At 51.5% G+C, this 14,746-nt stretch overlaps 6 protein-coding genes across 6 annotated transcripts; 2 read left to right on the top strand and 4 right to left on the bottom strand.

Moving 5' to 3' along the window:
• Positions 1-997: 997 nt before the first annotated feature.
• On the bottom strand, positions 998-2,541 carry BO82DRAFT_116316 (F-box domain protein). Its single transcript, XM_025629844.1, has 2 exons — positions 1,639-2,541; positions 998-1,582 (listed from the first exon to the last, which is right to left on the bottom strand). The coding sequence occupies exons 1-2, from the start codon at positions 2,257-2,259 to the stop codon at positions 1,067-1,069; spliced, it is 1,137 nt and encodes a 378-aa protein (XP_025496339.1). The 5' UTR covers positions 2,260-2,541; the 3' UTR covers positions 998-1,066.
• A 4,906-nt stretch (positions 2,542-7,447) lies between these two features.
• On the top strand, positions 7,448-9,309 carry wetA (developmental regulatory protein WetA; the record flags this gene model as incomplete). Its single annotated transcript, XM_025638405.1, has 1 exon — positions 7,448-9,309. The coding sequence occupies one exon, from the start codon at positions 7,448-7,450 to the stop codon at positions 9,119-9,121; it is 1,674 nt and encodes a 557-aa protein (XP_025496338.1). The 3' UTR covers positions 9,122-9,309.
• A 663-nt stretch (positions 9,310-9,972) lies between these two features.
• On the bottom strand, positions 9,973-10,416 carry BO82DRAFT_350434 (uncharacterized protein). Its single transcript, XM_025634152.1, has one exon. It carries the CDS (start codon positions 10,232-10,234, stop codon positions 10,046-10,048), a length of 189 nt encoding a protein of 62 aa, XP_025496337.1. The 5' UTR covers positions 10,235-10,416; the 3' UTR covers positions 9,973-10,045.
• Positions 10,417-11,041: 625 nt separating this feature from the next.
• Positions 11,042-12,017, top strand: BO82DRAFT_350433 (putative isochorismatase family hydrolase). The gene has a single exon (XM_025634151.1). The coding sequence runs from the start codon at positions 11,207-11,209 to the stop codon at positions 11,801-11,803; it is 597 nt and encodes a 198-aa protein (XP_025496336.1). The 5' UTR covers positions 11,042-11,206; the 3' UTR covers positions 11,804-12,017.
• BO82DRAFT_116272 (uncharacterized protein) lies at positions 11,865-13,072 on the bottom strand. Its single transcript, XM_025629843.1, has 3 exons — positions 12,805-13,072; positions 12,281-12,737; positions 11,865-12,225 (listed from the first exon to the last, which is right to left on the bottom strand). Exons 1-3 carry the CDS (start codon positions 13,014-13,016, stop codon positions 11,926-11,928), a joined length of 969 nt encoding a protein of 322 aa, XP_025496335.1. The 5' UTR covers positions 13,017-13,072; the 3' UTR covers positions 11,865-11,925.
• A 276-nt stretch (positions 13,073-13,348) lies between these two features.
• Positions 13,349-14,343, bottom strand: BO82DRAFT_326227 (SDR family oxidoreductase). Its single transcript, XM_025632908.1, has 2 exons — positions 13,861-14,343; positions 13,349-13,783 (listed from the first exon to the last, which is right to left on the bottom strand). Exons 1-2 carry the CDS (start codon positions 14,336-14,338, stop codon positions 13,395-13,397), a joined length of 867 nt encoding a protein of 288 aa, XP_025496334.1. The 5' UTR covers positions 14,339-14,343; the 3' UTR covers positions 13,349-13,394.
• Positions 14,344-14,746: the final 403 nt, after the last annotated feature.

Here is a 14,746-nt window from a genome sequence, read left to right as displayed (position 1 = left end):
AAATCTAGCTACTCGAACCATATGTCTCGGCTATGTATACACTTGTTTTCGACCTAGTTTGGGAGACTGGAGGCTGAGACAGTCTCCTATCTAAAGGGTGTAGTTAATGAGACCGACCATGGCACGTGCGTGGGTGGCAGTGCTAATTGTTCAGCTACCTTGATGCGAGAGGAAGAATCACGTGGCCAGCTCTGGCTGCTGAATCAGCAAATGCAAGTGTATTAGCTGGATAGTGTTGATCCTTGCCTCTCGGATGTCAAACTCTCGAATTTCAATTGCGAACAACATGGTGTGCAGGATCATTCATGTACTCTACATGGAGAATGTGGGTTGCTCTGGGTCTGGAGAAGCGGGTAGGCGGTGAGACGCTCGCCGCTCAGAGCTCGGATTCAGCCGGGAGTCCAGCAGGGAAAAGACTCGTTCCTGAGTCACTCCGGAGTCGCCACTCCGCCGCCGATAATACTCTGATGGCAAAAAATCCCCTGCAACATGGCTCGGCGGACTTGCCTTCACGCTTACTAGGAAGGCGGCTCAAATCACAAGTCAATTTCTTTTACGAAAGAGAGGAAGGCTCTTTGAAGGTGCGGATCACTGGACAAAACATTCCAAGTGACGGTCAAATGGTATATTCTATGATTCGTGACGTTCGTGCCCAAACAAATGCAAAATGTCTAGCATGCATGCAGAAAAACCAAACCAAGCCAAATGTCGGTATATACAGTCGTCTATGAGTGAAATTATGATGTGTAATGTCGGTGCCCGACGGCACGTCTTTCCCGGTCGGTCTTGGCTGTACTTCAGCGGTCGACAAAGGCGCTTGGTCTGAGTGGAAAACCGGCTCGTCGGTTGTGGGGATGAGATTAGGTTCCAAATCTTTTCAAGGTGCAGCTAAGAATTCATCGAGCGGTATGCGCGACTTCAAGAAATGATCATGCTGCAGGAGAAGCTGCAGGACACGCTGGTGGCGCACTGCACCAGCATGCGCCGTCCGATGAGTTGTTGTCGCAGAGGGTTGGGGTATGTGCATGGTGTTGTACTGAGCAGCTTGCCCAATTATTGGCATATTTCAGCCACTGGCACATGCGATAGGGACGGCAGGGGCTTGAGCCAAGCCCTTGTGGTACCGATCTGCAAGCTCCTCGCACACGCCCCAGATACGTCGACGGTTGGCGACCCCAATGAGGTTCGCGTCGTCCATTCCGTACCGCGCTGTGGTCATCTTGTCCAGCCAAAGATACAGCTGCTTGTAGTTGACCTCGTCATTCAACTTTTGTCCCTTGCTGGCCTGGAGCTCCCAGAACCAAGGCATATCCCACTGCATGAATTTCTTCCAGAAAAGATTGTCTTGAGTAACAAGGTGAACGCTCAAGGAGGCCTGAGCAAGGGATTTCAAGTCTTCGCTAGGAAGGAACATGCAAATCTCATACACAAGCTCGAGTGGAAGCTTGCCGAACGGACTGGCGGGGCGTCGCTCACGAAGGTCAATCTCGGCGGAGGCGATTTTGAGCTTGCTGTTCGATTCCATGTTTGTTTGAATATATGCGGGCAGTGCGGGAGTGTCTGTAGGGTGGGTTGCGCAGTACTATAGAGAAGATAATTAGTGAAATAATTGGGACACGAGGTCTCGGGTTCTCTTACCTCGACGCCTGGGATGCACTCCCAATAGCGCCCTTGAGCGCGCTGAATATCCTCTCCATAGCTCAAATCCAACGCGGAGCTCTTCATGTTGCAAAGAGGACTCATGACATTGTAGAGAACGTCCAAGTTCACCTTCTTGATATCCGTGGAGCCGGTGAGCGCGTGAGTGAGAATTTCGAAGCAGCACCAGTGGAAGGGAAGGACGGGACCCGGTGCCTCGTCCGAGCCTTGGCCATAGCATGAGTAGACTTTCTGGCTTGATCGGTTCGAGTTGGAGCCAGCCTTGACAACCAGCTCTCCGGCATCTGCGTAATATCCTTCATCCGAGAGAAACGCCTTGGCTGAGCCCGCAGCAGCGTTCTGGGTCATACCGAGACAGTGTGCTTTGTAGAGCCAGGAAATGTTTTCCCACCCAACAATGCGAGGGTCGTAACTGCGAACAGGATTCGCGACTTCTTCGCTATCCCGTGGCAGTTGAGCAAGGTCTTTCCCAGCCTGAAGAGCCCTACAACGCTTCTCGATCCATCGGCGGCGGCGTTCCAGCGCCTCCTCCGACGGGGGTTCGATGTGCATGCCACAGAACCCAACACCACAAATGGCACAGTAGCAGTCGAAGGCCATGGTGATGCGAATTGTATGGGTGTATGAAAAAGGGAGAAACAACAATGCAAAGAGATGGAAGGCCAATTCATGGGAGCGAGTGGAAGAGGCGAGCTGGTACTTATGAGAAAGGATGGAACTACCGATTGATTATCGAGACGGGGCCCACCGCGGGCTCGGAAGGGGCCAAACACAGGCCGCAATCAGGGGCAGAACCGCCGTTTGGCGACCCCATTCGGCAGCTCCAGAAATCTCTGCGCCGACGATCAGGCGACCTAAAAATACTAGCTGTGATAGATTCAATCCGTCGACACCGATACTGTCAATCAGCAGTGTGGTTGGTGAGTTGCTTACTCCATCCAAGTCGCCATTGCCGCTACCTCAGGGGGCAATGGTGAGTTGGCAAGAGGGATGGGACGCGAATTGCAGTAGCTGCAGGCCATTGCTCCACCGGGCATGGGTGGGAGAGAGAGAAATCAACAGACAGTCACACAGACAGATTATTGAGATAGGCGATGTTTCCACCAGCTTCCCAGTGATGATTCCCGGGACTTCCTAATTCTTCTCGGGATTGCAAAAATAGCTATGGATATATTGACAGGTATGGAAATCCGGAGAGGTCACGCAGGCCTGTTAGCGGCAATTAGTGAGCTTAGTCTGCCGCCACGCATCCGGACTTTACTGGAGACGGCTAACCTTAAATTTTGCACTGAGGAGCCCGAAAAGGCGGTGATGGGAGACTGCCCGCCGGAGGAATGGGAGCTGCTTGCTGCACCACCACCACCACCACCCCATGGTGTGCGGTGTGCTATGTGCTGCGTGCTATGTACTACTGAAAGATGGACACAATGCTCATTGCTGGAGCCATTGATGAACACCCCCCTGATGGCGATCCATAAGCAGTATGCGAGAGAACCATGGCATGATGACTGCGTTGTTGGCTGATCCGATCAGGAACTGAAGGAGCCTGGAGTGAGTGGAAGGAAGGGAGAGCCACCTCGAAATTTCCTCTTTCGGGCCGAGTGGGTCAGGCACTTTTGGAGACCCCGTGACCTTGCCACCCCGCATCAACTTTCCTCCTGGCCCGGGCCAGACCCGTCCAGAAGCCTTTTTCCCTCTTCCACTTTTCCACTTTTCCACTCTTTTCCTCCTCGGCAACTCAGCTGTCACACTTGCCTGCCACCAGATAACACCCAGCCCTGGCGCCAGCCCTGGCAGCGCAGGGGCACACTGCAGCGGCAACGTGGAGGACCACCGGAATTCACCAGTCGTACGATATAGTCTAATTCCTGACGTTACACCTCGTACATCCTTGCTACCTGTATACGTGATGTACCTCTAATAAGCCCATGACTTATCCTCGTATCGCCGGAATTCGCAGCAAAGAATTGGCGCAGCCACAATCTGGATGACCTGCTTGCTCCCCAGGAGCTAATTGGGGTTGGTGCGGGGAGGATCGGCTCCAGCCATGGAATAACCTCACCATCTTGTCCACCGATGACGCAATGAGATAGATAGAAGCTTGCAGAATCACTTCACATTTGATACCAAGGTATAGGATAGAGCTATGAGGACCCTGTTTCCACCTCCGAGGACTGCTTCCACAGGAACATGACAGCATGACGTGGTGCTAAGTGATACACGTCTCGTTCGAGAACCATCTTCTTAGATAAGAAGAACCTCAAGCCAGCTTACCATGACATCGGTCCATATCTAAACCAGGGCACCACCATGCACGCGCGCCATTGCAATCAGCGGAACTTTCTCTCATCAATTCCAATTGCCCCGATGATATCTCTCCGATGGACTGGCCAATGGGCCCTCGTGGAGTGAAGAATCCCAGGAAGCCAACCGTTTGCACAAAGAGCAGACTTGAGGAAAACTGGGGCCTCCTTTTCAAGAGCAAAGAGAACAGGCAATTTACTTTTGTAAGAGGCTTAAAACGAAAGTTTTGTAAACTATAAAGACCTATGCACAAACCATCCTCTCTTCTAAGTTTACAGTTCATCTTTCATCAAACATGTTTAGAGTAAATCCGTTCTATGATATTCGCCCCAGACGCAAGAAGCAAAATGACCCACTCCACCATGTGTGGCGATTTGTTCAATAGAGGTCCTCCAAATGGATACTTCTTCACGTTCAAGATATGTCAAGCGGGCGACCCGGAGTCTACGGACTGGGAGTACTATGAGGAGAAACTGGAGCTCAAGTTCTTCAATGAGCGGCTGGCTCACCCAAAGGCGGGCCCCTTCTTTGGCTGTATACTATCAAGGTCTTATGCCCAATTCTATAGGGAAGTAGCCTGTGATGAGTATAGTCATTTTCACTGCATTTGTAAGTGCGAGCTAGAAGGAAGACTCACACTTCACGTAGTCAAAGATAGATGGCTGATCGACTTATGGGGTAAGTTTGTGGTGGAGCCTGTGCTGGGACGTACAGGTTTCGATCGAGTCATTCATGAGATCTGCGCCATCCGATAGAGAATTCCTTATATTGCGTAGCTGACACAGCCTAAACATATTCTTCAAGAGCATCTACATACCCGAATGGAAACTATCCTTGTTGGCAGATAAATACTATGCCCTATATACATACATGGCTTTCATGTCTTCTTGAGTAATTTTAATTGACCGTATTGACCATTATCTGTCTAATTCGCAGCATGATCCTCTCTATCATGGACTTCCAACCGTTCTGCACGGCATGACTTTTTGATGACGCCTCTGAGAGAGGTGGATGATGCTTGGATTTCTGACTACGTCAGGCTAACTGCAAGAACTAGCTAAGGCCGCCGAGGTGGGCGGTAATCTGGCAGCCTAAGACAAGGCCACCGGGCCGCCGTCACATTTGCTTTCCTACTATACTCGTCGTATGCGAGAGCTTCATGGCCGTGAAGTTGAATCTTGATATTTCTGCTCGGGCCCCTGCACAGCGCAGTGCAGCGCCTATAGCAATTGGATGGCTTAGGAGTACTAGGTAAACACACTCACACCTGGTGTCAATATCTTTGTTCCACCCCCAATGAGTTTGTGTCCAATAACATGGTGCGAAGTTTTCCGGGGGAAATTCGCCGGTTCAAGAAATTAGTGTGACCTTTGTCGAGATTGCCGACTCTGAATAAATCTAGAAAGGCATCTTGGATTCAGGTACGATTGATGAGCGGCTGACATGGTGCGGCGTCGGGCTTGGCTTCTTTCGACTGGAACATTTCGCATATCATAGACGAGCCTTCAGCTTCGGAAGAGAAGACTATGAGATAGGCGATGAAGAGTAGTTAGTGGTCGCCTGAAGTTGCGTTCCAATAAGACCATTGTGCGAGTGATGAGCATCTGTAGAGTATGCACCCATGCCCGTCTTTGTCAACTTGCCATCCTAGAATCGAAGAAACTTGGACATTGGAAATGGACACACGAGAGGTGACGATAGGTAAGCTTTGCACTTGATGCCTGACCGCGTGACTCTGGGTGTCATCTGTACCTGCCTCGAAGCTGGGGTACATCCCAAGTTCAGGGTTTCATGGATTGTGGAGCAGGCGACGGAAGACGGAACAGAGACGTGCCGTGGGGGAAGTGAGTGAAAGTGACCGGGCAAAGAGTGGTACTCGGGCTCTGGAGCATTTGGGGCCGCCATTGTAAGTCCCTAGCGCATGAGAGGGGAAAGAGTCAACCGCAAATTGAACGGTACAGAGCAGATGGTACGCAAGCATAGACAGAAATTTGACACCAGACAAAGAGAAACATCTCCCCCGCCAGCTTACATGGGCCGAAGATCTCCTTCGCCTGACGAATCACCTTGATTTCGCCAAGATGGAGAATAAAGAAACTGTCGTGGCGCTGCATTTAGAGTTCATGTTCGATTATCTGCATGCGCATCCCGTTCGTCGCGTGGCTCACGTTGCTTTTCGAGGCATGAGGTTCTGACTACAAGTTCCTGCAAATTGATCTCGTGAAGCAAGAGCTGAATCTGTAATCTAGGATAGATTGTCTATGGGTGAAGCAAGCTGCAGCACAGGGAACTCAATGCACGTGACTCAGATGCATTGAGGATAAAATTAGAACCTTCACGTCAGTACTCATCTCTACTTAGGCCTGAGGCCATTATGGCTCTAGATGGACAATTACCATAAGCAGCTGAAAGGTTCATTGTTGCTGGGGGCTCGCATTCTTCCCAGCCGCAACATGCCAGTGCCCGAAACCTTCCTGGCTCTCTGGCATCTACGAATGACGGATGAGCGAAGCACAGTGCAAACCTGCAGTCAAAACGAGGTGTAAACATGATTTGATTTCAACACAGTGAAGGAGCTGCTCTGTGGGGAAGGAGAATCCTCATGACGCTTAGACTGAATGTATTTTTCCGTCACTTGGCCATCTCTAGGTAGGTAGCTGACTGGCTGGCTTTCCACACACCCCTTAGGCCATTCAATGTCCATTATGTCACCCAGGACTCGAACCCACTTACTTGGAACCAATACAGACTTCTACCAAACAGTAAACGTTGGATTTGTCACCCTCGCACTGGGACCTATGATTGCGCAGCTGATCTACGTGGAAGCTGTTTCTGGTATAGTCAGGGTAGCATTCCAGCGGGTGGCCATTGGGGAACCCGAGCCCTGGCACTGAATGGACAGGCCTCCAGCCACCAGGATCTTTGGGCACAATGATTGGCAGTGACAGGAGGTGCGCAAGCTGTGGGTCTGTTTGTCCAGTCGATCATGGTGGGTGGGCCATGGTGAGGTGCAGTCCATCCTATGCCCATTTGTTGAGGCCACATTCCTCACCCATCTTTAGATCTCGAGGAATGTATGCAGAAATCCAGAGGCTGGAGACCATCGTGACAATTCAAATAGGAGCATTGCTCTGTTGTTTGATAGCTTTGTTTTCTTTGCATCCTGTGCACTGTTTTCTTTGATTGTCAGTTTGTCAAACCGTGCCTACAGCTCAAACATTGCACCAAACATCCAGCGCAAACCCTACCAAACACTACATACATACATACATACATACATACATACATACATACCAACCATTCCGAACAGCTTATCGGCACCTTATCCGGGGCTTTTCTTCTTGCTCCAGACTTTTCCTTCCCGCTGAGCTTAATTGTCAGTCAAAATCTAATCGTTCCAGCGGGTTTTGTTGGGTCCATCTGGCAGCTTCCCTGACCTCGATTTCCGCAAACGGAAGGGGTTTCTCCGACTTGACTCGACACAATGTTCGCCCAACCTTTGGATCACACTTTCAATGATTTATTCAACCAGTACGTCAATGTGGACACCTCTTGTGCAGATGGCAACAAAGACGTTTCATTCCCCGGCGATCTTGACCAACTATTTCAACTGGATTCGTTGTCAAGCGACTGTGGCGATCTCTCGCCCACCATCTCCACATCCAAGCAACATCATCCATCAGTGCAGTCGTGGAGCCGGGACTTTTGGTGTTTGGCACAGGACGCAGATGTTTCTTCGGGCCAAGGCCATTTCTCTTTAGAGGACACCATCCACCCCTCGGCAGTCTCAGATCTCAGCATCACTCTTGAAGCTCCCTCCGTCGCCTATTCCGCCGACACCCGCACTTCTCCGTCCACTCCTCCGGCTACCCCCAGTCGCAAAGTCAAGAGTGCGCTGGTCACTCCCAAGTCGATCCGCCGTCATCGTGATTCCAATGATCGTCGTGCTCTACTACGCAAGCAAAGCTTTTCGCCCAGCCTAACGCGCTCGTCTCAAATCCAACGAAGCAGGATGGCCTACCCCGAGGCATGGGCGCAGCGGTTCCAAGATTTCACCTTTCGTAGCTCCGAAGCTCAGCTACCCTTGTCACCACCACCATCAGATATCCTCGTTCAACAAGAAAACATGGCTGCCGATCATGTCGGTATGCCTATGGCGCGTTCTGCAGAAGCGCTGCCTCAAGAATCAGAAATGCCTTCCCACTATGACTCCGGCATGTTCACTCAATCGCCTGCCATCACGATGCCTTCCCCATCGGCTGGCGCATTGGCAAGACAGCAACAACGTTTCCTGAGTCAATCGAACAGCTCCACGCTGAGCACATCAAGCCCGCCTTCGGCCGACCACATCTTCCCTTCCCCGCTTTCTTCCGACCCTCAATCAATGTCTTCATGGCAATCCGACTCTCTGGCCTCTAGCTTGCCGTACACCCCCGATTTGCAGACGCACGATGCGCAGACGTGGTGGTCACCGATGACGTCTCGGACCGCCCCGCGGCAACCCTCCTACCAGCAACTTATCGCTTCGCCTTGCCCTCAGCGGCCGACGCAGAACTCTACGAATCAACATGACATGCTACAGGGGGGCCTCATGATCCAGTTGGATCCCTCCTCATTTGACCTTTCTCAACCACAAAGTCACTCATATCCCCCATCTGGCATGCAATCCACTGCCAGCGGCGAGCAAAGCCGCTCATATAGTCACGGCTCCTCTAGTATCCAGCAGTCCGTGGAATCGTCGTCCTTCACCACACCGCAACTACAAAGTACCTCACGCTCCCCATCTTTGTCCCCGGGAAGCGGATCGCCTCCGACAGGCAGACCGATTGTACAATGCCAAGGAGGGGTCAAACCCCCTCGCCGTCATAGCAACGGTCGCAAATTATCGGGCAACTCCATGAGCGCTCCCAAACCAGCCACTAAAATCACCAGCTCGGGCAGTCCCCGCGGGAAGGCCGTCACCGTGTCCTTCGTGAACTTCACCGCCAACGACAGCAAGAAGATTCTTACCGGGGTGGCACCCAGCGGCAGCTCGAAGACGAAGGCACGACGCGAACAAGAAGCCCGCGACCGACGGCGCAAGCTGAGTGAGGCCGCGCTGAATGCAGTGCGCAATGCTGGTGGCGATGTCGAAGCTCTTGAAGCTATCCTATGCTAATAATCTTTGTTGAACTTTCTCTCTATGCTGTTTAATCATTATTATACCTTTGTTGCGAAATCTTTTGCGTGTTTCAGTGCATCGCCTTTTTGGAGTATGTGATTCTATGTTTCAAGGGTTGGAATCTAAAAAAGCGTTAGATCCACGGCGTTTGGGTTACAATAATTAGATTTAATGTATCATTAGTGGGGCTCAGATCCTTCAGAATAATTCAACTATCTAACCTACTTAATCACTTTCTAACCTCAAATTTTCTCCATGTGTCCATCCTTGTATCGAGCATCAATGGCCTTGTATCGAGCATCTATGGAAGCTTTACGTTACGAGTGTCAATCCCTGTCTCTCCATCAGACGTCAGCAAGCACCAGGGAATGTCAAAAGCTTCCAGTGACATGGGTAAGCATTTGTCACGACATCTCCGCATTCTCCGGAGTCTGGATACGTACCTCCACCGGGGTTGTTTTGCGGTTGTCAGTCTGATTGCTGGCCGAGGATTATAACTAGTATGGATCCAGTGACATCTGCTGGGCTGGGCCACTACGGCGCCCACCGACCGGGTCCTGCCGGGAGTGGGCTTTTGGGCGATCATCCCCAACGCCCCGTCCCAAGGTATGCTCCAGTTAAACTTAAGGTGGATGACGTCCCTTGCTCCGGGGTCATCCCCGCCGTCATGCTAATGGGCTTTGTACATGTACTTCGCACCCACCCTCGAGGACACCCAGACCAGACCCCACTGCCCATCAAATCTGCTTGTTACTGTGATGTACATGGCAAAACACGAGGTTTCGGATCGACCTTCCCAATTCCGCAGTGACTTTAAAATCATAACTGACCATCCATCGTCTGGATCCAGAGCATGTACTGTACTGTACCACAGAAACGACTCACCCGGGGGGGAGACCGAAGATCTCCCTCCTCCCCCCCTCATTCACGCCTCCCAAGGAAAGGAAAAACACGAGCGACAGTATCTTGGACTCCAAAGTCGATCCAGGTTTTGGGGTTCTCTGGTTTGCTTGTCTCGAGCGGGGGAATACTTCCGCAGTGGTGAGGTTTGGGTGGTGACGGCATGGGGAACCGTAGATCATGCCCCAAGGGTCTGGTGGGGTGAGACATTGTCGGGGTCGGTTTCCATGTGTTATTTGGATTACCAGCTGGAGAATATCATCTGGGAGATAGCGTAAGGATTGAATTGCTTATATTGGTGTAGATTGGATGCGCCGCCTTTTTTGAATAGCTCGTATACTGCAAATGGGGGCAGAGACTATCTACAAGCTGTGTAGGGCGGAATTTTTGCGGATGCTCCGGCAACGCGCCGTCAAGTGGGTGAGCAGATGAATTTTGATTAGGGAGTGGCAAAGAATATGCAATACAAGAGCAAGATTCTGCGGAGAGGAAAAGCAATCTTCGAGGAGGAACTTTTAATCCTTGTGCTCAAGAACTGGTCTCTTCTATCGTCTGAGAAGAACAAGGAATAAGTAACTTGGGGCTACTGTACGAATCGATGGGTGTCCTGGGATTAGGGCTTAGTGCTGCCGGGTATGAGATCCGGGGAGTTCCGCTGTCCTCTATCCTGCGCTGCACAGTATATATTCTGCGAAACGATACAGTACCACAATCTAATATCTCCGATCGAAGGAGTATTGTCATAGGGAAAGAACATTTGGAAAGGAGACATATGAGTCACTTGCAGCCCACATATTGATAATCATTTCTGTCACTTGACAGCTACTAGTAAATCCATCCCACCTGCTGATCTAACACAGTATTCTTTGCAGAGCATCCCACCGGATATCTCTTCCATCCCACCGCTGCTTACTGTTGGATGACGTGATCGAGGACACCCCCTGACAAATGAGAGGGTGTGAGAGTGTCAAGTCACCTCGGCTTTTCCCCTCAGGGCCCAAGCCAGCCCCGCCAAGATGCGAGCCCCTCTTGTTTACAGGACTGTACAATAAATATCCTCCAATCCTCCACCAGATCCCAACAATCATAGCACTGTATACTTTTTTCCAAAGAACCAACCATCTCTGACCTCATTACCATTCACCACGCATACATCTTCTCAACCTAAACCCAAGAAGCAAAATGTCCCCCCCCTCCTTCCGCGAACACATCGGCCTCCCGCCCTCAACCGCCACCCTCCACGACTCAACCCTAATTATCATCGACGCGCAAAACGAATACGCCACCGGCAAGCTCCAAGTGCACAATGTGGCCCACTCCCGCGCCGCTATCGCCGACCTCCTCGCCCGGTACCGCGCCGCCGGCGCCAAGCAGAACATCGTCCACGTTTTGCACTGCACCCCCGCCGGCGCCCCCGTCTTCACACCTGACACCCCGCTGGCCGAGGAGTTCGAGGAGCTCGAGCCGCGCCCCGACGAGAAGGTCATCTTCAAGCATTTCCCCAGCTCCTTTGCGCAAACGGAGCTGCACGAGCACCTTCAGGGCGTGGGGGCTGTCGGGAAGAAGATCGTGCTCGTCGGGTATATGGCGCATGTGTGTGTGTCGACGACGGCTCGGGCCGGGCATGAGCTCGGGTATGAGGTGCTGGTTGTGAAGGAGGCGGTGGGCGATCGGGCGATTCCTGGTGTCGAGGCGGAGACGTTGGTCGATGTCGCGCTGTATGAGATCGGGGATGCTTTTGGGACGGTCCTCCAAGAGGGGAAGGAGATTGGGGAGTGAAAGGTTTATGTCTCCGGAGATGATTCAAGTTGTGATGTTTGAGGCCGTGCTTCAGTTTCAGTGAGTTTCTGAGGAAATGACATGTATAGCTTGATTCTGAATGATAACTTGCTCAGTGCATATCACAGAGTGTAGACAGGCGGGTCGCAGCCAGTAGCTAGCTTGTAGCAAGGTGCTGCTAACTCTAAGAATTGAAATCGATGCAGCTCCTGACCATCTAATCTCTTACCTGCTATTGACATTGTGCATTGCTCAGGACCGTCCATTACTTCACTGGCATCCAGAAGTCTGACTTGACTCGTGTGCCTCTCATACGGTGGCGACGGACATGTACCGTACTCCAGGACCTTGTCGCAGATGCTCCCATCCGGCCCTAAAACTCGAGGAGTCATATAGATGGATAACGGAATACTGGCTACAATCTGCCCATATTGTCAACTTGATGGCTCCCGCTGTGATCACTCTAGAATAACATACTGTGTCGAATAAACGCCCCCTCCGATCCCGAAACTCGGCGCGAACCTCAAGAGCGTGGTCAATCGCAATCATCTTTGTGCGTACACTTTGCGAGCACAAGCTCACGCTCCGCGGCAGCGCCTTTCGCGAGCTCACAGCCCACTCCGTGCCGGTGCAACTGACGGATCCACTTTCCCCGACGAGGGACTGTGTTTCTTTGAACAGCGATTGGGTTCTTGAAGCGCTTATTGAAGGATATCCAGCGCTGCTTGTGCGGCAGTCGCATTCAATTGGATGTGGTGGCTTTCGACCACTTCCAGTGTCAGGGCGGAGAGGTTGACGTCCTTGCATGGCGCCTGGAACTTCATGTCCACGGAGAATATGGACCCGAAAGGGATGGTGGGGCTGGGGATCGAGATGCAGTATTCGATATTCTGGGCTGATTGGCCTCCGGTCGTCTATATAGGGCTTTATTAGCCTATTTCAGAAGCAAGCAAAGTCAGAAGAGCCTCCGGAATAGAAGGATGTGGGAGATATGTGTTCACATCTTTAACCGTCCTACAAACCTGACTTTGATCGTTTTGACCCATATGGCTTCAGGCAGGGAAAGGCAGAATTTCCCTGTCGTGTAGGTCATGTCTCCAGCCGTCTGGGTTGCTGAAAGGAAAATACATGACTTATCCAGTCTGTTTAAAAGGTTTGCGGTTGGAGCAGTAGTTATGGGCTGATGCAGTGCGACCGACACACCTAAGGTCATAACATGCTTTCCCTGTGCGAAAAATTACTCAAGCGCGGCTGAAGAGAGTATTGATAGGCTTATCAGACTGATAGTTCTCCACTCAGAATAGAAAATTTGGTTTTCTGAAGCCCAGTGGGTTGATTTCATTTGTTTCTCTTATATTGTCTGCTGGTGAGCGGACCTGCTTAATTGGGGTCGGAGTCCCGACTTCCACTCATGCAATCATTGAATCCCGCCCTACTTTGAAAGTAATTTGAGAAGTAACATGACAGCATTAATATACCTCTAAATTGACCTCTGCTTGAATAAACCCATTACTATCAGCATGACACATGAATGTGAGGCTGCATCTCACTTCTTGGAACTCACTGGCTCCCACACCAAGCGCTTAACCATCTACTCTCCATCAGCGCCAACACTGTTGGTCACCGAGCCAAACACCTCCAAAGCATGACCAAGATAGTCTTGGACACCTGTAACCCGAGGAGTCATATCACTACCTAGAGGCAGAAGCTTCTCATTTTGATGGCCTTCCCCGACTCCCTCACCGACAATAGCCTCATACAAAGCCTGCATCGCCTTGTCCTTGTCACCGTTGGGTTTGAGTTTTCCATCGATCAGTAGTCTCTGGACCTGTTCCACGACCGTTCCATTATAGTCCTCCGGTATGGGGAACTTTCCCAGAATCACCGAGTTAAGCATATTCGTGTTGAAAGTCCCGAGCACCACCGTCAAAGTGCGGATATTGAACGGAGCGACCTCCTTAGCCAGGATCTTGGTAAGGGCTGACCAGAAACCACGGTCAGCAAATTCACCTCGATAAAGAAGCTAGCCCCTCATGAGTGTACAATACACTACATACCATCCAATCCCGCCTTTGCGCCCGCGTACGCTCCCATGGTAGGGGTGCCGTCCAGCGAGGCCCCGCTGCTCATGTTGACGATCACGCCCGACTTGCGCTGGCGCATATGGGGCAGCACGGCCCGGATGAGACGCAAGGGGCCGAAGTACATCGTCTCCATCTGTGCTCGCACCTCTTCCTCGGTGAAGGTCTCGACAGGGGCGTAGATGCAGTAGCCGGCGTTGTTGACCAGAACGTCGATGTGGTCCCCGCTGCGTTCGAGCTCGGTGATGATCACGCCGCTGTTGCGACTATCCACGTCCAGTTGCACCCATTTTCCGCCTGCAGACTCAAATTCAGTGACGAGGTCTGGGGATCGTGAGGGCTCGCGAGAGGTCGCGATGACTCGATGTCCGCCGGCTTGGGCGGCGCGGGCTAGCGAGAGGCCGAAGCCGGAGGAGCAGCCGGTTATGAGCCAGGTGAGTTTGGTGGTTGTCATGATGAATGGGATGGTGATAAGGTTAATGATGAATAAGATAGGATCAGACTATCAGCATGCACGTCTTCCCTTAAATATCACGCGTCGGGGATAGCGCTGCAGTAATGCCGTGGGAATAGTTACAGCACCCACTAAGTCCGCGGACTTGTCGTACCTATCCCCGGACAGCTTCAAGGTTATTTCAGGCTACTCAGGATATTTGATCGCACTCACTCCGCCGTGAGACGCAATGAGTCAAATCAAATAATACTGACTGACACCTCTTATTGAGACTACTTAGCGATTCGAGTGGGAGTATGTCCCCAAGATTTACATGATTGTCTATTCCCTGGGCTTATCCTCTCAAATCCCTTTGCGTTGTTGAGGTTCTTGGAACCTAGATAGTACCATGGAGACTAGCTATCAGCA

The sequence above is a fragment of the Aspergillus uvarum genome (assembly GCF_003184745.1).
Source record: "Aspergillus uvarum CBS 121591 unplaced genomic scaffold BO82scaffold_4, whole genome shotgun sequence".
NCBI lineage: Eukaryota > Fungi > Ascomycota > Eurotiomycetes > Eurotiales > Aspergillaceae > Aspergillus > Aspergillus uvarum.
Note: the sequence above shows the minus strand (reverse complement) of the source record. Positions and strands in the feature narration are given on the sequence as shown.